The 22467-nt window shown below is 42.2% G+C and overlaps 1 protein-coding gene across 1 annotated transcript in view; it reads left to right on the forward strand.

The window, feature by feature from the left end:
- Positions 1-8275: 8275 nt before the first annotated feature.
- LOC119484691 (voltage-dependent calcium channel gamma-2 subunit-like) overlaps positions 8276-22467 on the forward strand; it is a 77269-nt gene continuing 63077 nt past the window's right edge. The window contains exon 1 of the mRNA XM_037763717.1: positions 8276-10374. Coding sequence (XP_037619645.1) covers positions 10164-10374 — 211 coding nt within the window. The 5' untranslated portion in view covers positions 8276-10163. The remainder of the gene's footprint in view (positions 10375-22467) is intronic.

Consider the following 22467-nt stretch of genomic DNA (forward strand, 5'->3'; position numbering starts at 1 on the left):
ACACCCCACCCCTCCAAAAAAATTCATTCAAATCCATCGCAAACTTTTGGAGTAGTCCTGCAAACAGACAGACAGACAGACAAACAAAAAACAAACCAATGCCGGTGAAAACATAACTTCCGCCAAGGCCAAAATAAATGTCTCTTAAAAAAACATCAATGTAACAAAAGAAAAACTTATAACATTGAAAACATAAGTTTTGAACAATTTATACAACTTTTTTTCTGACAAAGGACATAAAAGCATTTTGGTATAAAGCTCTCCATTTTGATAGATATCTGGTGCTGCATTGAATATGTTGCGAGGCAAAACGTTGGCATTGATCAAGAGGTAAAAGACCTTCTTAGATGAAAACTACAAACTGCACGCGTGTCATCAGGACATCACTTGTGCAGAATGAACACATGAGATGCAGCAACAACAATGCAACAGCAACAATGCAGCAACGGCGGCGTGCTGGTCATGATTAAGGGATTCTCTGTGCCTCTGCTCTCGTCTCCGGCCATCAGTAACCAGAGTGCAGCAGGGACTTGAGGCTGTGGCTGGATGAGAGGAGAGGAGGAGGAGTAGAGTAGAATGTTAAACATGTCCTCTAGACCCCAGAGGAGGAGGAGGGAGGGCGGCCAACATGGCAGACTGTTCTCGCTCTGCCTCGCTCTTCTCTTCGTCTCTCCGTTTTCTATCCCTCTCCGCCGCTTTCTCTCACTTTTCTTCCTCCCACTCTTATCTTGCAGCTTCCTCTCTTCTTTGGAAAACTCTTGTCTTTCATTTGGAAACTGTTCACATCCATCATTCTGTGAGTCTTTCCAGAATCTTCAGATTTAGTTTTTTGTCAGAGTAATTGTAATTCACTCAGTGTATGAAATGTTATTAGGCTAAAGGATTTGCGTCACTGAAGGAGGTAACATTAATTTGAAGAAGTTAAACGTGTTCTTTCAGAATGATTGATAGTGCAATATCATATTACTTTGCTCTACTTTTTTAGAGCACTTAAACACCCTCGGTTAACAAATCCTAAGATTTTCTTTTCACATTTCATCATTATACATTTTGAACAGAAACCTTACAGACCAGATTCTCCCACAGTTAAAGGTATGCATATCGTAATGGCACTAAACAATTACAAAGGAACCACTTCCAACAAGTAGTATATAAAGTTACTGTGAGGAACTTTAAACTGGTTAGTTACTGGTCGGATTCTGCGCAAAATCAGGTGAAATCATGCAGGTTCATAAGGAACTCCTTCAGCTCAGACTCCAACGGGGCTTCTGAGAGCGACAGACCCAGATTCGGTTTCTTTGCCGCATTTGACCTGCAGTTGGAGCTCCGGTGAGAGGTGGAGAGCTCCATGCCCGGCAGCAGCAGCGGCAGCACCTCTTCTGGCCAGGAACAGAGCTTTGCCTCGCTGTTCTGCCGTGAGCCAACACCGACACTGCGCTGTTGGAGGCCCGGGCCGTTATTGCTGGGCCTGCTGGAGGGAAGGGAGGCACAGGAGAACCAGGACTGAGCATGGCAGACTCTGAGACCCTGCTGGAGTAAAAGGAGTGTAACAGGTGTGGTATGGACCCAAATGCAGCACAAACACTGGCAGGTAACATTGACAATGTCTTTTATTCACAGCAAACAGGGACCAGGACAAGCAGGTAAGTAAACTCATGGTATTGTTTTAGATGAAGGCTGGAAGCCTCGAGGGTCTTTCGGAGGGTACGGGGACTCGATCCGGTAGGGCCGAACCGGAGTTCCAGTGAGTCTGAAGCTAGCGTGAGCCATGTGTCTTCATCAAACAATTCCACAAGCGCCAGCAGGGAATTAACACACACAATGGCGACTGTGGCAGCACAGACAAAGTCCAAAGTCCACAGTAATCCACAGGGTAACAAACGGGGGAACTCACGCTGCGGTACCGTCGTCGGAAAAACCCCAAGAGGAGCTGACTGAAACCAGGAACGCTGAGGCAGAACTCGTGGTCGGGGACAGAAGGCTGAGGTTATTTCCGGGACTACGACGAGGCAGGTAAGAATGAGTCCAAGAATGAGTGCTGCAGAGTCTTGCATGGAGGCGAAGACCAATCTGGCAAAGAGCGAATGGAACAGGAAAACTTAAATACTGGCTTGATTACTGATGAACTGCAGCTGTGAGCTCAGGTGAGCTGATGAGGGGGGGAGTGGCTGACTGGTGGGGTGAGGTGAGGGCGGAGTCATGGAAAAACACTGAGTGCAGGCATGAATAGGAGCAGACTGTGACGAGGAGAGGTTTTTTGAAGGGAATCTGGTGCTCTGAAACACTATCGCTATGGCGACCGACAAATCAAGATCACTAATTAACATGTCGTATTTCTTTTGTTTAGTCCGTACAAAAAAAAAGTGTAATAACGCAGTGACTTCCTGGAGTCTTGTCATCGCTGTGAGGTTGCCAGTCACGCAGCAATACTCTAGGAAATCACTGCCCGCCCAAGAAATATGGTGCCCTCAAAATGGGGTCGTGTTTACCGCGTTCACGAGGAGAGTCCATATGAACGCTACCCTCATGTCGCATTCAACGACCTCAGAAGTGGAAAGTTTCCAAAAGCTCCTAGTTTACAACTTGTGACGTGTTTGTTGACGTTGTCAGAAATGGCGGAGGCCATGGAAGTTCATTTTTCAGTGCATAATAAGTGATTATTAATGTTAATGTTCATTTTAGTCTTATACTGTTTTTCTTCATAATTTTATGATATGTTTGAGGAAAATGTTGATATTCCCAGCGGCTTCATCGTTCTCCTCTGTCATTATGCCTTTGCATTTCCTGCATTATGTTACCCGCTTGCTAACTTGCTAACTTGTTAGCCTCTGTGGCTTCTCGAAGGCGACAGCTACGTTCATATTGCCGTTTCTTAGCAGCGGTGTTCTCACGACTTAACCACTTGAACGTCAAGAATATCGTGTACACAACTTCCCATGTTGTAAACACAAGCTCACGAGTTTCATTTGAAGGCACCAAAAGTCACAACCCCATGTTTTTGTACAGATTAAACAAACACGTTATGATATATAAATTAGTGCACTTTAGAGGTGCTTTTATACATATTTTGTTCCCTTTGGATGAGGCCAGGCTTGCTGTTCCCCCTGATTCCAGTCTTTATGCTATGCTAAGCTAAGCTAAACTAACCACCTGGTTGTAGAGACATGTATGGTATCGATGCAAAAGTGAATAAGTGCATAATCCAAAATGTCAAAGTATTCTGTCAAGTTCCTTTGCCAAGGCAGGGTCTTCATTGCTGCATTTATAATGTTAATAAACATACATTACATTTCAACCTAATAATCTGATGCAGGGGTGAATTTGTATTTGTGAGACGGAGAGAACCGTGAGTTAAAAAAACAACCCATGAGCAAAAGCAAGAAGTACACTGCATCTCATCACCCACAAATGGTGCAGGCAGCTGTAGGCCAATCGGTGACAAGACAGAGCCTCCCTCATTACATCCACATCAGACTGCTGCTGCAGCAGTTATGGCCTTTCAAAGTTTGAAGTTTTGACATTTAATTACAGCATCCCCAACAGGCAACTTAGTGTAATTTCAAAATGCCAAAATCCATTGTTCCAAGTTTCTTCAGCAGTAGACCAGTAATGTCTCAGCAGGCATCCCTCCTGAAACACGTTGGACGGATCTACGGATGAACAAACATGCTGCTACCTCTTTGCTTCAATCCGAGTCTCCTGAATCTCTCTTTTTTCAGGCCAGCAGCTTTTGCAGCAGACTTGTAGCTGTGTTGAGCAATTTTGCATATCAGAGGCTGCAAATGGCAGCGAGAGATTAACTGTGAAAAATCTGAACTTTGATACCTAGAAATCATGAAGTGTTGTGAAGCAATCGCACCTCCTCTGCGAGGTAGCCTTTGTGCTGTATAGCCCACAGCCACGTTGCTGCTGCATGTGTAGGATGTGAGCTCCGTGCGTCTGAAACAACATCTTATCTGACTAGATTTGATTTATTAGTGCCCAGTATGCAATCATTCTCTTTAGATTAGATTTTGACTGAATCATGATCATGTTGGTAGATAGTAAATCCTGTCAGGTTTATTTTTATTTAAATATTTGGATGGGAATACTTGGATGGATATCTACATGTATGTTGACCAAATTAAAGAGTCACTCCACCAACTTTACACCTAAAGTTCAATTTACTTGTCTTGGGACTACTCAATCTGTTAAAAATAGTTGCTGTGGCTCTGGAAAAATAACTCTGATGATGTCGTAGCCTGGATTACAAACTGGGAGGGTCTAATCAACTTCCCAGAACGAACACCTGAATAGCCCTTATTTATCTCATTAGGTCCTAAAAGTTGTAAAACGCACTAATAGCCGAATCCAGAGTTATTTTCCTTTCTCTGTTCATGTGAATGAGACCCAGACCGAGGCTGGAGAGAGGGCTGGGAGGCGGAGTTAGCAAGCCGTGACGACAGCATGATGACTGTGACCCCGTGACCGAGCGGACGCTACTGCGTCTGGACCGTGGGTCCAATGGATGCGGAAGATCGCCGGAAGATCCGGGTACTTTTTCACTCAGAATTCGAGCCATTTAGGCTTCATGCGCCACTGAGCAACTTGCATAGGAATGAACGGGGTCCCGCCTCCAACGCTGTATCCAGTTTTCTTAATACATCCATGGTCTTGACATTTTTTGTGATTCAGACTACTAACACGTTACATAAAGTTGTGACTTCTGTGAAAGAGACCCACCAGGTAGACCAGAGTAAAGCTTTGAGCGTGATTCAGTGTCCTGCTCAAAGACACATCAGCAGTGTTAAAACCAGTAGAATGCTTTTTTATTTAACTTTCATTTAACTTAGTTAGTTCCCATTTATGTGATCAAACATCCCTTTATCCTGGGCCAAGAAGATAAACAAGAGGAGCGATCGATTAAAACACTTAAACCCGATGCATCCACGAACAACAAATCACCATTATCATCGCTTTCTAGCAGAGAATAAAACATAAACAGTTCCTGTTGCCTCTATAGGCCAGCCTGCTGTGTGTCTGTGTGTTTGTGTGAGTGCATCTGTGTCTATATCCCTGGCAATCCCCATGAAAACACCATGTGGCCACAGAGCAGCCTATCACAAGAGGGAGACAGTTGCCGTGCTCCTGGATCCAGCGAGGGAGCTGTCCGTTTCAGCACCGCCACGACGAGGCAGCAGCAGTAACCATGGTGCACTGTGAGGAGGAACAGGATGTGACTAATGAAACATAAACAAACAAACAAGATGAGAACGGTTTTTTTTTATATAAAAACCTCAGAATATATTTAGAGATATAATGAATAAATGATCCAGTCACATAATGCAGAGTACGTCATTAACATTCCAGGTATGATGATCTATACATGCACTGCTGACATCTACATTTGCATGCATACCTTAACAATATGAATTAATTTGAATTTAAACTCTGTGGTAATGTTTGGAAAATGTGTCTAAATATAATATTTTCACTGACTTGTGTGCGACTCGAGGGGATGTGAAACATATGTCAGAGTCAAACGTACAGAGAGCACAGGTCACTGAGCTTTACGACCTCACCCATCTATTTCTGTTGAACTCATCCGAGCCCTTAACAGCTCGTTCAGGTGTTTTACACTCGCTGCTCGCCCCCCTTCATCACTTGTGTCTCATATCTCCCTCCTCCACCAGGAAATTAAAACACACGTCAGTCTGTTGGAAAACAATAACCCGCTGATGATAATAACGTGACGCCTTATTGATCCCTGTCAGAAAATTGTCTTTTTTAGTGGTGAGAGGTCAGCGGTCAGCTACAGAGCAGCACCCCTGGGGCTGATATAGGGGCATGGTGGTGGTGGTGGTGCCTTGCTCCAGGACACTTCAGCAGGGCAGAAAGCTGGCTGGGATTCAGTTTGTACATCATCACTCATCAGATTCCTTTTTATTTAGGGCAGCCACATTGTTAAAAACGATCTTTGATCTACATTCAGGTCTTATTTTAACAAGGCCATCGAGGTCAGGTTCATTCCACAATTAAAAACATACACACAGACAGTATTTATGGGGCTTATTATAGTATTATTATTATTTTTATTATAGGATTATAAAACCTTACATTTGACTACTTTTAGGCCAACATAAATAAATAAATAAATGGTCCTATATTTCTCCACCAGAATTTATTTTTCAGGTCTTACCATATTTGTCCTTGAGCGAACTATACTATAATACAGGGCAGATACAGAATAATCTGGGGCACTTAAAGGTCCTATATCGTGCTCATTTTCAGGTTCATACTTGTATTTTGTGTTTCTACTAGAACATGTTTACATGCTGTAATGTTAAAAAAACAACTTTATTTTCCTCATACTGTCTGCCTGAACATACCTGTATTTACCCTCTATCTGAAACTCTCCGTTTTAGTGAGTTTTACGGAATTGCAACGGAATTGCGTTGCTAGGCAACAGTTTGGGTCCATGTTTATGATGGTATTTACATTCACTGCAACAGAAAATAAACTGGGACACATTTAGTATTTTTACATTTAAAACCGTGTAATGATCTATATTTGTGACATCACAAATGGACAGAAATCCTAATGGCGTGTTTCAAACGCACAATTTCTGAATACGGGCTGTGTGTATCTGTCCGTATATTGAGCGTTTTGATAGTTTATCAGTATTTATAGAGCACTTAAACCTGCTTTATAATATAAAAGACTTGAAAATCTCACTTTTTACAATATGGGACCTTTAATATTTATAGTTATTTGAGCGTACTGTTGATTTCTGGCAGAGGAATTCCCTTCAAAGACTGAGTCAATATTGTAGGAAAGATAATTGAACAGCTAACTCAATAAATGATACATGAACTCAGATGGGGGACGTTTGACTGAGGGTGCTCATTTCTGTAGTCTCACCTTTTATGGATATTATTATTATTTTATATATGACGGCACTGTAACTGCAATATAAACTGTATTTCTGATTTTTCTGTAATTTATTTGTATTTTATCTAATATTATATATTTTTAAATCTCATTTTATTCAGTATTAATTGATTTTATTTGACTTTTTTTGTGTTTTTAAAATAACGTCCTACATTTCTTCCACCTTATGTAAAGCAATTTGAATTGACATACAAATAAAGTTGCCTTGCTTTGCATTCAACATATTGAAAAGGATATCAAGAAAACATTTCTGAGAGATGAGATGTTTTTTTACATAATAACCTCAGAATATATTTAGAGATATCATGAATAAATGTACAGAAATGATCCAGTCACATATGCAGAGTAGGTCATTAACATTCCAGGTATTGTGATCTATACATGCACTGCTGACATCTACATTTTATTCTGTTTTAAAGGTCCCATATTATAAAAAAGTGAGATTTTCATGTTTTTTTATTATAATGCAGGCTTAAATCCTATATAAATACTGTGAAAGTATCGAAACACTCAATCCACAGGGAAATTCACACAGCCCGTATTCAGAAACTCTGCATTCGAAACAAGCCGTTAGGATTTCTGTCCATTTGTGATGTCACGAATATACAATATTTAGATCCTTGACACAATTTTAAACGTAAATGTGTCCCAGTTTATTCCTGGGTGCAGTGGATTTGAATGTCATCAGCTGACAGGAAGTACACATGGACCCAAGCTGTTGACTAGCAATGTTAATGCAATTCTGTTGCAATTCCGTCAACATGCGCTAAAACGGAGCATTTCAGACAGAGGGTAAATACAGGTATATTCAGACAGACAGTACGAGGAAAATAAAGTTTTTTTTTAACATTAAAGCATGTAAACATGTTCTAGTAGAAACACAAAATACAAGTATGAACCTGAAAATGAGCATCATATGGGTCCTTTAATTGATTTTATTTTACTTTTTTGTGTGTTTTTTAAATATCGTCCTATATTTCTTCCACCTTATGTAAAGCAGTTTGAACTGACATGCAAATAAAGTTTCCTTCAACATATTGGAGAGGGTATCAAGAAAACATTTCTCCAAACAAGTTGCCTCACCAGGAAGCCACATGTGCTTTTCTTCAGAGAAATAAAAAAAACTGAGATTCAGCAGATGAACTGACTTGTTGAAAAGGATTTTCTTTTTTTTTTGCAGTGCGCTTGTTTTTGCGTAAAGTGCTGCTGCTGCGCACAGAACATCTTCTCTCTCTCTCTCTCTCTCCCTCTCTCTCTCTCTCTCTCTCTCTCTCTCTCTCTCTCTGGTTGTGTCGATTTTTTTCATCCTCTGCTTCTAACCATCATCCACCCCCTCCTCCTCCTCCTCCTCCTCTCCTCTCTCCACTTCTATCTCAGCTCTGCGAAGAAGAAGAAGAAGAAGAAAACGAGGAAACCAACCAAAGGATTGATGTGTTGCTCGGCTTGACATTTTTTTTATCTTTTGTTATTTTTTTGGCGCACATAATCCCCCACACAGCCTGACAGCCTTCTCCAAAACCAAAACCAAACCAAACATTTGCTTCTTTTTGGTGATTCCTGATGATTTTCATGTGATGACACTAAACGGCTGTGTGTGTTGTGCTCCGGTTGGCCGTGATATAACCGTCTAGGATCGTGTTTTGGATGCTGGAGGAAGAGGCTCTGACGCTCCGGGAAGCTCCGTCCAACCCCCCAGGTCCTCCTCGTTCCTACCGGCTGCATGAGCGGTGATGCTCGGCCTGTCCGCCTGGATGCGCCCCTCTCTCCGCGGTGTTCCGTCGGTACCGCTGCCTGTATCCCCCTGTATCTATAGCACATTTCCACTGTCGCCGGAGAAAGGTCTAGGGACCACATATGGAAACTGGGGATCAGAATTTTAGGAAAAAGGAAAACTAAGCAGGCTGTCGTTTCATTTTTCTTAACTTAATATTTTTTTTCTTCCTCTTTTTGGCTTTTTTTTTATTATTTGGAGAGAGGGGGGTTAATCGTCCCTGGTTGGTTTTTATTTCCCTTCATCTCTTAAAGGAATGGCTGGTTTTCATGGCAGTCATGGTACCGGCTGATTATTTGGCATTATTTATCATTCTGTCCTTGATTTGTTGGGGGGAGCGTTTCATTCTGCTGGTTTGAATTTGTTCTTTTCATTTCTTTCAGCACATCCAGTCCTTATTTATTTATTTATTTCTGGGCCCTGCCTTCCTGTCTGTCTTGCCTGCCTTTCTTTTCCCACAGAATACATGTGATTCTTCAGAGATGAGCCTCCATAACTCACTGATCCACTGGGGAACATCAAGGTAGTCAGATCTCATCCTGAATCGTGTCATCATCTGTTGGAGGTCTCTGCTTTTTTTTGGGGCCATTTTAAAAGATACCAGGCTGCCAACTGTGTTAGTCTTAAACCACCCTCCACCTCCACAACCCCCCCACCCCCATGTTTCTTCATCCCTTTTCAGTATGAATTAATTCACACTGCGTGCATGTGTGTGTTCATCCGTGCACAGGTGTGTGTGAGTGAAAGTTTAGCTGTGTGAGTGTGTGTGTGTGTGTGTGTGTGTGTGTTTGTGTGTGTGTGAATAACAGTGTAGGCTGTATGTGACGGCCTATGTGGGAAAAAGCAAGCGCTACATGCACATCACTCCATACATCACCGTCGAAGCTGTGAGGATTGTAATAACTGCTTAAGTCGGCTCAGAAAGCCAAACTGAGGCCCGAGACGACCACAAGAGAAACAGAGCAGAATCCTCCATCTTCTCATTATCTTGGCCTTTTTCAGAGTTTGACGTTTAGAGGCCTTCCAACTCAACAAACTAGGCCTAGATCCCAGACCAGGTCTCTTGTGGGATCTGCTAGAAGCCTGTGTTTTTAGGTCAACATTTTTTTTTTCATTTTTTTTTCCAGAGCAGGGCAACTTACTGCCACTTGAGGACTAGAAACCTTTGTAGCTGAGGGTTCTGTCGTCCTCGCCAAAGTCTGTTTGACCCGTCTGTTGGGCCAAGCCTCCACCCTCATCTTGATTTTTCACTTGGTTGCTGGTTCCACCCCAAAACCAACCATACGATTTCCCCCGAGCTCCCCTAATTCCCCCGCCCCCCCCAACCGCCCCCCGCTACCGTCGTCCACCCGACGCCGCCCACCCCCCGTTTTCCGAGCTGGCGTGGCGACGCAAACTCACAAATATTTACTTCCTGTACATCAAGAGGAAAGGGGGCCCCCCTTTCGTGGAATGCGGCAACATGGGTGTGTTTGACCGCGGAGTTCAGATGCTGCTGACCACGGTGGGGGCCTTCGCCGCCTTCAGCCTTATGACCATCGCCGTGGGGACAGACTACTGGCTGTACTCGCGCGGCGTCTGCAAGATCAAGAGCACCAACGAGAACGAGACCAGCAAGAAGAACGAGGAGGTGATGACGCACTCGGGCCTCTGGAGGACCTGCTGCCTGGAAGGTACTGAAGAAGCCACATATATATATACATACACAGATACACCACCAACAACACCAACACCACCCCGCTCAGGGGGAGATCGATTCCTACATGCCCACACACACACACACACACACACACACACACACACAGTCCTGCATCTGCTCTCACATGCCCACACTATTCTGTATGTACTCTGCATCCAATTCTACACATGGAAACGCTCACTCTCTCTAACCTACACACACCTCTGCTCTATGTCTATCTATCTATCTATCCATCTGTCTATCCGTCTATCTATCTATCCAACAAAGTCTCACGATAGTTCGTGAAATAGTCACAAAATGTAATCGATTTGATTTGTGTACAAAGGCATTCATTTCCCTTTTTTGTGACGCTCAGATCAATTTAAAGGAACTCTGTAAGAATCAGAAATTACTTGTTAGCAGCGACACTTGTGGCCGTTAAGTCAACGGACGTCAGCGTCCTGTTGCTCGCGCTTGTGCTCGCTCTACATAGACATGAACGAGCGTCGGTCAAAACAGCGAGGCGACACACGTCAGCTAAAAGCACAATATCACTCTATATTTCAGCTGCTTGGCAGTAATGTTAGCTGACCAGACGAAGGTCTCTCCATGAATCAGTGCTGATCCTTGTGTTGGCTTTTCCTGCCTCAGCCTCCCGACCGCGGTCAGAAGGAACAGGGGAGACACCGGAGTTTTGGTCGGAGACGATAACGTAACTCTTCTGCAGTGTGTAGTGTGTTAGAGGTGGAGCGAGAGAGAATGAGCGCGGTGTGTGAGTGAATGGAGGCAGAGGAGCAGAGTACAGCAGAGACTCCGGCCCTGGAAACCAAAGCTACGGTCTCCCCTGTGTCTTCGGACCGCGGTCGGGGGGCGAAGCAGGAAGAGTTGACACTGTTTAACAGACGGGCTTCACTAGATAGAACTTTGCGGTTTTGGTGCTTCCGTGTAGTTTGTGTTGGAGTCTGGGTCTGAACAGCGTAGCCACACGCGAGCGCACATGGGACACCGACCAGCAATGATTTATACGTGTGAGAAGTTACAAACAGTCCCTTTAATCAGGCTTAGGCAACAAAACTACTTGGGTTTAGGAAAAAAATCGCGGTCTGGGTTAAATTGAAATGGTGGAACTTAAATACAGAACATGATAAATAAATCTACTTTGACTTGTGGTTTCACACGGGACACTAACACTCCTGGGCGAAAGTCTGGTGTTTTTTAACCCACCCATCCACCCCGACCTCCTCTCTACGTGGCGTTCGCCTCTCTCTATACTTCCTGGTTCACAATTACGTGAATTACATACGAATTGATTTTTTTTGCTGACCATCATTCATGTACACAAATCAATACATTCAATTTTGTAACTATTTCACGAACTGCTGTGCGACTGGACTGATCTATATATCTATCTATCTATCTATATATCCATCTATCTATCTATCTATCTATCTATGACATCATATCCTTATTTGCTAAACATTACAAGTCCCACTCTTTCATTTCATAATGATTTACTTTTACTTTTAAAATTGCAGCATCCTTCACATTTAAGTAAGGTGTAGAAAGCCTTCTACTTTATATCTGTAGTGTTGAAATGTTGAGCGATGAATGCAGCTTCTTCCCAACAGGTGATTTGGATGAAGTTCCCAACAAAAGGTGTTTGGTTGCTTTCCTTGTCCTGGGTTTGGGTTGTCATATCGGTCCGTCATGGCCGCTGTACAGATTGGTCTTTTAACTGTCCCGGCAGCTCACTTAGCAACCTGCCACACCGGACCCCAAAGGACACGCATGGTCCAGCCCAGCGAGGTATACAGTACAGCCGGTGCATATGGCCACCAGTCCTGCTATAAGCTTACAATTGTTGTCGTTTTACATTCTGTTGAAAGGGGAAAAAAAATGCGTAAAACTTTGCGTTTATTTTCATGACGGGCCGAGAAATGTCTCCAGTCTGTATTTAGATAGGTGAACAGGCACACTATCTTAATTTTAATTTATATATTTGACCTTCTTTTGAGTAAACTCTCTCTTCTCTGTGGCAGATGGATACACCGGTGCCCCGTCCCGGCATTCTTCTGGGTGTGTTGTTTGTTGAACCATCATATGAGGTTTGACTGAACGTTAGAATGCGATTTGTTTTTGCATGGGACAAGGAATTGTGTCCCCCGTTTCTGACAGAGGACACACATTGAGAAATAGACGTTGAAGTTGGGGTCTGACTGCACCACATGGGGTCTTGGTCATAACCTGTACCTGGTTTTAAAAATGTTCATGTCTCTCCTTGGGGCTTGCGGCAAAAATTACAAACATGTTTGAACTTTTTGAGTTCAAATCGGGACAGTTGCGTTTGAAATGGTACAGGTTTGTTTGGGAGCTGAAATGGAGAAAAGAACTGACTTTGCCCAGCGTAACATATCATTGAAACTTGTGGACAGAGAAAAGTGTTGGGTGTGTGCATGAGAGAGAGAGAGAGAGAGAGAGAGAGAGAGAGAGAGAGAGAGAAATGATGTGAAGGAAAAACAACATCATGTAGTGTGTGTGACTCAATGTTATATCTTGTAGTGTCTGTATATTACTGATTTTAAAACTCCTGTGATCTGAGCCTGTCCTCGTCCTAATCCCAACAACTGCCACTAAATACCTAAATGTTCCCCTTAACTTCAGCCTGTTTCTAATTCCAACCTTAACATCATACATATAAGTATCCTAAGCCCCAACGTCTAAAAGAAGAGAGCGCTAAACACTCCTCACATTTAAAAGTTTGCAATACAAGAGTACACACACACACACACACACACACACACACACACTGCAGAGGGTCAGGACACGCTCATACCTACACCACGCCTGTGTGATCCATCTTCATCCTGAATCACATATTAACTCTGCCCCAGATTCAACCCGATCCAGAGGACAACGCTGTGTGCTGATGGCACAGTTTCAGTGCATTTGTGGTATTTTCTCCCGTGATTCGGTTGGTCATCTTTCAGCGATTGTCAGAAGAAGAGACGCTGTCTTGTCATTATAAATGTGGGTTTATGAGAGAAGGGAGGACAGAGAGATAACGAATACAGAAGACAGAGAAAGTTTGACATAGCTACCTGAATGCCAGATTTTGTCCAGATTACAATTAACAACAGTTTTATGTATGCGAGAATCAAGCCGATTTTGGCCCCTCCCGACAATCGGCAGCAAAGCCCTGATTGGTTGAAGATGATCTTTCCAGATATTCCTGTGGTGTGAGGTATGTTAAGAGTGTTTTTTACATCCCCGATCGGCTCGGAAGTCCATCCTGGCCGCACGGATCTCAAATCGTAAATATTAAACATGTTCAATATTTACGATGGGATATCAAGTTGTGTGTGGGGAACCCCGAGGACAGCCGATGATGCCGTCACGTTGGAAAGAACGACAGCCAACTGGGAAACAAATTGACTGAAGCGGAAGGACACAACCGACGTCATGGCGGCAAATGCAAAACGTGAAGCATAAAGTAGTAGTAAGATGGAGCTCAGAAATGGAGGAACAACTTGTTGATTTGTGGCAACAACACAAGTCTTTATGTAACGTGTCTCCATGACTTCATCCATCCATTAGGCTTGCCGCGGTAGTCAGTGTTACCGGTGTTACCGGTGTTACCGGTGTTACACGGTGGTAGGGCACACACCGATTAGATTACGTACCCACTGTATGTTTAGTTCATTTTCGCGTAAACACAAAACGTGAAGCATAAAGTAGTAGTACGATGGAGCTCAGAAATGGAGGACCAACTTGTTGATTTGTGGCAACAACACAAGTGTTTTTGTAACATGTCTCCATGACTTCATCCATCCATACTTTGTGAACTTTCAGTACAAAGTGGTGCAAAAACTAACATCGTTATTTCTTCCTGCCCGTTGTCCGTCATGTTTGTTCACGTTTGATTGCGAGTTATTTTGCATCATCTCCCTTTTTTTTTTAATGGGGACTCTTGTTGTTCATGAATGAATCTGTTAGTGTGTGGTGTGCTGCTGTTTTGGCCAAGTTGTTGCCCTCCACACACACTACAGGAGCAAAACTGTGAAAATGAACATAACATGTAGTTATGTGTGGGCTCGCTCACATTTTCAACATCTGAGTGTGAGCCAGCCTTAAAGTGGTAATTATGTTGTAGTATGACACATGTTGCTGAGTCAACACTCTTTCTATAGTTTGATGTATGACATAATAAGCACTTACCTATTACTCATGCACTGTGTACGTGTGTGCGTGCGTGTGCGTGTATGATTGCGTGCACTCATGCATATCCTGTTATGGTGTGGATGCCGTGACATGACTCTCTTATCGTCACGTTGGTTGATCCTGTCACACACCTGGTGTTATCCATTGTCTCAAGGCCTCGATGTGACATTAAAATCTATCATCAGAGAAACCGGAACGAGCCCCCTCAGCTCACCTTCAAGTGTAATAGCTAATCTCTTTACAACATGCCAACTAAAGATCTACAGATCTGACATTATACAGAAAAATGAGCAAAAGTTGGAGGAGTTCAAGCAACGCAACGTGACATTTAAATGTTGTATCTTAATCAGTAAGAACTAGTGTCAACATAATGTCAAATCACTCATCTTAAAATGAAATAAAAACCCTTAATTCACACAAAAAAATGCTCATCTCTCCGCAGTCATTACCTTACATTGCATAATGCTGTCTTTTAGCAGCAGTCTTGTCACATATCGTTGTCAGTAAAACTCACAACCTACGCTCACATTATACTTTTTAGCTAATGTTTTCTGTCCTTGTGTTGGGTTCACTAAAGTCTCTTCAGGTTCAGACAGGTGATTTATCTGCCGCCAACAGGGCCGATATCACAGCACACCATGTGCAGGTGAAGCTGAAACATTATAATAGACAGAAGGCTGTTTAAATAAATCCCACATTACATCATTACATTCAGTATTTCTTCACTGCCCCAGAAAAAAAAGATATATTTTCTCAGCGTTCCTTTCTTGGCCTCCATCCTTTGCTTCATCTGTATTCTGTTACAGTAGCTAACGGTTAAACAGATTGAAACATATGCAGAATCAAATACTATACTGTATTATTCATCATTATTTATTCAAACAGCAGTTTTACAATTGCTTGTACAGTTTTATTGATGCTTTCAAAGCTTTGTGGAGGCCTTGCCCCTGGCTACATCTCTGATCATTTGAAGAGGTCAGGCCTTGGGGCTCTTAGGCTTGAGACAGCAGCCGTGTTTCCATGCACACTGCACAATTCACATTGGAAAAGCTGTTTGGAAAAAGCTAAATTTGATACAACTTTCTGAAAAATTTTGTCGAAAAATATGTGTCCGATACTCGCTGACATGAAAGAGCAATTCAAACTCGCCCAATTGAAACAAATTCCTGAAGCCCTCTCTCCTTTTCTCTCGTAGATGGTTAGATGGTCCAGGAGACTTGTTTTGTTTCCGGTTCACAACCTCTACTTCTTCTTCTACTGTGTTTACTGGCAGATAACAGCCATGCGTAGCCTATAGCGCCAACTAATGACACCAAACTATACTGTAGCCGAGTTTATTGGCTCCAATCCAGATAATGGAAACAAGCCTAGTTTGCGTTTCTTTTTTTGCGACATTTCAAAAGTTTGCTTAAAATTCCCTTGACTATTGAATGGAAACACGACTAGTGATGTTTTAGCTATTCCATTGTCTAAATCGGAATCTAGGTTAAAGAAAAGAAAATGATGTCCAAGCAGTTGCTGTTAACCATCCACATCTATGAGCATCTCCAGAATGTCCAACAAGAAATCACGTCTGATACACGCTTAAAGATTATGATGTGTAAACTAGATGACACCTGCAAGTGTGCAAAAGTGAAAGCCTTTTTAAAAGATATAGTTATAGATATAACTATGGTTCTATGAATTCTGGATGACCAACAGACACTTCCAATGTAGATTTACTTAGTTGTCATATTTACCTACAAAACAAAACTACTTAGTTAGGCATTTATTACTTAAGTTACGTAACAAAACTACGGTGAAATAAGTCAACATTGACTTGGTTTCACATGGGACATGAATAGTGGTCTCCTGGGTGAAAGTTTGTGAAAGTTTGTTTGACCCATACACCTCCACTCCCACCCACCCTAAGTGGACTTTATCTCTCTTCATACTACTTTATATTTACTTTTCGTAGGTATACTGTTTCTACGAACGGTGTATGAGACCAGTCACTTGATCTGAGTGTCTAATAATGAAACAGATGGGTTTCCATTGGAGTGAGTTGAAAGCCCGGTGTGTCTCATACTGACACTAAAGGGTGCCTCGGCGCGTCGGTATCAGACGCCGAGGGGCGCTGACCAGGCATACGGTGGGGGCAGGTTAGGAAGGCTGGTTGGTGATAAACAGCAAGAAGAGTAGCCAGCAGACCCAAACTAACACAAGTGTCTTACTAGCTGCTAATGCTAGCCCTCTGGGGACAAAGGTGGCCACTTTCCTGAGATGCTTTGATGCTTAGTAGTTGTGATATAAATGTGAAAGTGTTGTGAGATGAACGCTGGCTATGCTGCCTCTGGAGGCGACTACTGGTATTGGCAGTGTGACGTGAATGCTGGTTATATACTGTACATAACCTGCGCAAAAAAAAGGCAGGAAGGAAAATGGAGATTTGGTGGATGTCACACCTTTATCAGGCTGTCAGTCAACGTTTCACACGGGACACAAACTACTACCACCACTCCCGGTCGCCCTGAGTGGACTCACTCTATTGAACGGGTTGAATGATTATCATTTTCTATGAGAAAGGAAAATTGAAGGAAAATGAATTGTTCTGTATTTTGTGTTCACGTTCTTTTCATCCTGCATCATCCTGAACTCCTCTCAATGATTAGCCGGTTTTATTTGAAATGACCTCAAAAGAAGACTTGTTTCACATCCTGCTTTTTCAAGCTCTGTTGAAAATGTGGTGCACGTGTGATGAAAGCTACCTGTGATCAACCATGTGACCACATTATGTAATCACATTAAAGACAAGGTCACGGGAATACATTCATTGCTGGAACTTCTCAGACGGCCGGTTTGTTGTGGACAAAATAGTGTTGATTTTTTTTAAAGACATGAAATCTTGGCAGAGGTTGCAAAATTGTGTCAAATCACCGACACATTTTGTCGATGTGAATGCAGCCACGCCGACTCACTCCATGTGATATGCTTATTTTCCCAGCTAAGTGGCTTTACTTTTCACACTCTAAGCTCGCTCGGTGTCCTTGGCACCGGAGATTTGAAATGGTTAAGAGCAGAGAGGAATCTGAGAGAGATCCAGCGCTCTCTCTCTCTCTCTCTCTCTCTGTGTGTGCTTCGCCTTCAGAGCTACAGTTGCTTTATAGCTGCGTGGTGCAGAGAAGAGAAAGAGAGAGAGAGGAATTGGGAGGTGTTGAGAAAAGAGAAGAAAAAAAAAGAGGGAGAAAAAAGAACAAGAGAGAGAAAGAGCAGGCAGCCCTGGTTTTCTGTCACACCCCCTCAGGCATCCTGTGCTATCTTTAACACACAGGCCTACGTTCTATCTAACCTATCTTGCCCCGGCTTTTAACACAATACGTCACAGTGAATGCTTTTATTTTAATGCTCGGGACATGATGCATTTGCAGATACCACTGAATGACTGACTGTCATCACAGCGACATGGTAGCATCACAAAACAGGAAAGATCACACATGACAGTTTCATGTTGAGTTCCTTAGAGCATGCTCAGGCTATTCAAATGTAATGGTGTTTGAGTGTGTGTGTGTGTGTGTGTGTGTGTGTGTGTGAGGCAGGCTGTCTCAGAGTGCATTACGGCGATGACATTAATTATGCTAATAGCCATCAGCTCCGTTAGCTTTGCAGTGCTGATCGTCAACAGAGCCTCTCCACGCTGCCTCTTTATCTAAAGCTCCAGCTACTGATACGCCGGGATAGAGAGTAACTAATTACTACATGGAGTCAGATTACAAAAACAAAATAATGCACACCGCCATTTTTTATCTAAAGCTCCAGTTAGTGGTTCAGTGGATGGGGAGCGCAAATGACATGTAATCTGATTACTGAGATGGAACTAAATCACGTGATCTCATTGAGATGTGTTGTATGTAGAGACGGGGACGAGCACATTACGTGTGATCTGATCGATATGATGAGAGGAGATGATTACAAGCAGATTCATTTGAAAGTCAGCTGATTATACGAGATGAAATGATCTGTTAACAGTGTTCAAATTACAGCCTACACTTGTCACAATGCAAATAATGACCTTTCATTTTGTCCTGTTCTGTTCCGGTTCTTAGTCTCTTGGTCAGATAACGACCATTAACCCTCTGAGACCCACAATAGACCCGTTTTAGTCTTTTTTTAGTGAGGTACAGGGGGCCTTTAGGGGGAAATAACAGCACAACAATAGATGTCACATAGAAGTGGTGTACATCATCTGAAAGCTGGGAACCTGAACATTAATTTGAGATGCAGCTCAGCCCTATATGACAAGTTGTTCTCGTGATAAATCTGAAATAAACATTAATTACATTATTAATTAATTTAAATAAATTGTGAAAGTGTATAAGGGCTTAGAACATTGTGATAAAAGTATGTGATGACCATCTCCATGTTCTATTATGTCTCATAAGTTGTTGAAGCAATGTTTTGGTTGATAACATTTGTTAAACAGATTTGGTGCTAAATTTAACCATTTTTTACCGCTTGAAAATTGATAAAAAAAATGATCAATAATCCCTCCAAAATACCACATTAAGTGACCAAGACCTTGAGGAACACCACAGAAGAAGCCATGCTGTGATTTGGTATCAAAAACTTTTGACATTTGGAGATTTCTGCTAGAATTGCATTTCTTTTTCAGCGATTGTGGCTGTAAAGTTTCATGAGGCTGTGATTATCCTAGAGGTCACCACAGGTCATTTAATACGGTGAGGTTACAGTGAGTACACTACAATGAAATGGCTGCTATGGGGACTAACATCATCACACATGAATACAGTTGGGCTCATCGGATCCACAAGAGTCTCAGCTTTACAGTGATACACAATTTATGTAATTCCAAGACTGTTTAGGGACCCCAGTATGCAGAAATATTCAAATACACCATTTTTGAATTTATACTGCATTCAAAAAACTGTTTCCCCCTCCTCCCCCAAAACTGCATGTGATTATCATAAAGTGGTCATGTCTGTAAAGGGAGACGTGTTGGTACCCATAGAACCCATTTTCTAGACCCATTTCCGAGAGCCTTTGAAAGACAGTAAAGTCGGTCGGGTCTCAGAGGGTTAACCTGTAAGAGTTTAATGAAGCATAGATTTTATTTGACTATTTTTTATGTCATCTTGTTTCCTATATGTTGATGACTTAAAAATAAAAATGCAAAAATGAGATGGAAATAAAACAAACTTGACAAAATAGAATAAAAAATAAAAATGCATAACATAAAATGGAAAATAAACCACACTGAATAATAATTATATTATAATCAGTACCCATATTTGCAGCACAAAGACAAGTAACCTTGATGTAACTGCTCTTTGGTTTTGGTGTTGTGGTGTCAACATGAATCAGACTACAGACCTTATGATGTACTAAAGTTACCCAAAGTGATGGCGTAATACAACCAATGTTTCCCGTATTTCCTGTAAGATCATGATCATTTCTATTGTCCCGAGAGGACTATCTGTTCTCTCTGGCTTCATCGACCCTCGTGAGCATTTCACCGTCTGCAACCAACACATCTTCACTGTGTTGTAATTCAGTATTTGATTTAAATCATAACGTTAATGATTGATCACCAAAGATCTGCGGCATTTACTGCAATTCAGTGACGAAAAGACTCTCCCCTCCGAACTGACAACATTTGAAGTGCATATCAATGAACATTTGGAGGTGAACCCCGTCACTATAATGTATTATTTCCACACATTTCTGACACCACAAGTGACCAATTTTAAGGAGAGCAAAGGTCAAATCCTTCCATAAGAAATGCTAAAAGATGTAACTCTCTATTTACGGTGTGTTATGGAGGAGTGCTGGGTAAGGAAATAAGAGCCATTGTTCTGCCTCTGCACCGAGGCTGGCAAACAGTCAGCATCCAGCAGCGCTCTGTGGGCGTGCTGCTGTTGATACTGTAATAGAAGTGACTGACGGGTCACGGCAGCTGTCAAACCTCAGCCGTCAATGTGCTGCAACCGCCCAACTCCTGGAGACTCCTCTTAACAAAGCAACCTAAAACTATTGGAAATTATATTTAGCTTCATAACGTAGTTAAATAGAAATATCTCCATCATGTAAAATGCAAGCCCACCAATGTTCCTGTTGTTACACTACATGACACCTTAAGATCCTTTAATGCATTCATTGTCAATCTAAGATTACCTGAGATTCACTTTCAAACACAATCATTCAATCATTATTGGAAAAACTACAATACATGTTTGGTTCTACAAGGTGGATTGCATTTTTATTTTTCAGTTTACAGCTTAAATTTGAGCCTTTCTAGCATGGCTCCATGAGTGATGGTATTCATGGCAATAAAACAGTAAATGTATTTGTTTTGCATTTTCATTTTCAAGGAAAAAGCATGCAGGATATATCCCAGTGAGTAAATAAAAGGCCTGGTGTCCATGCAGCTGCTGATGGCAATACTGTAGGAACCGTATTCATCAACCTCAGTGTTGCAATGTCAATACTCCATCTTACATTAACCCCTTAATATGCAGTTTTCCATTTTCCTACGAATGTCAGGCGTCAATTTCCGCTCCAATCTTTTCAAAATAAACTTCCATCTTCAAAGGACATAACTTTGTTTGGGTTAGGCGACAAAACCTCTTAGTTAAGATTAGGAAAAGATCAACTTGGTTAGTCTTAGGGCAAGAAAATTGAAGATTGCATCGTGGTTAAGTTACGCCAAACCAGAAGTGGTTACGTCGCACAAGTGTGAACGCTCCACGACAAAAACGACTTGGTTTGGTTTAGGAAAAGATGGCGGTTTGGGTTAAAATAACACCGGAAGTGGCGTTACTTAAGTGCGGAAGTTATGTGACAAATAAATCAACGTTGACTTCAGGTTTCACACGGGACATGAACACTGGTGTCCTTGGCGAAAGTACGGTAGCATACTTGTTCTCAATTACATGGATCACATATGAATTAATTTTGTGGGATATAGACGAATTACAGTGCATTTACTTTTTCGTAGGTATAGCTACGAACGGCGTATGAGACCAGCGTGAAAGAGTACATTTCACACAACACAGTCTCACAGCAGTTTGTGAAATAGTCACGAAATGTAATCTATTTTATTCTTGTACATATAGACACGAATTTCCCTTATTTTTCGTGACGTTCAGCACGACTTTCAACAACGTATTTTTTGTACGTTTTCCTACAAATGTCCAGCAACATGTGACGCACATGTTAATTTCTGCTCCAGTCTCTTCAAAATAAAACTACTTTGATATGTTTAGGAATAGATCGACTTGGTTAGGCTTAGGCAACAAAACTACTAAGAAAAGATCGCGTTTTTTGTTAAAATAACACTGGAAGTGCTGTAACTTAAGTACGAAAGTTACATGACAAATAACTTTGACTTGTGGTTTCACACGGGACATGACCAGCGGTCTTCTGGGCGAAAGTCCTGTATTTTTTGACCCTCCCATCCACCCGGACCTCCTCCCTACGCGGCGTTTGCCGGTCTCAATACTTACCGGTTCAATTACAAAATCCATGTCGATGTACACGAATCAATACATTCATTTTGTGCTATCTTTATTATACACACATGCGGTACTAAACTATGTGTTTATTTGTGCTCATAATGGCATACACTTGTATAAAAGTGCTCACACACACGTCTCAGCTTCCTGATATCCATGCAGCCATCACTCGGTCCCCACACTGCTCCATCCGGCCGCCTATCCAGTCTGCTCCAGCTGGATTCACTCTGTGTTCCTGTCATCCTGGACGGATGGCCCCGTGTCGGTGGTCCAGCTGTGGAGGCTGGCTCCAGAGATCCAGCCTGTCGCGGACTTCCATGATGGATCTTGCCCCGGGACAGGCTCTCGTTCCTAGGCACAGA

This window comes from Sebastes umbrosus, chromosome 3, assembly GCF_015220745.1.
Source record: "Sebastes umbrosus isolate fSebUmb1 chromosome 3, fSebUmb1.pri, whole genome shotgun sequence".
Classification (NCBI taxonomy): Eukaryota; Metazoa; Chordata; class Actinopteri; order Perciformes; family Sebastidae; genus Sebastes; species Sebastes umbrosus.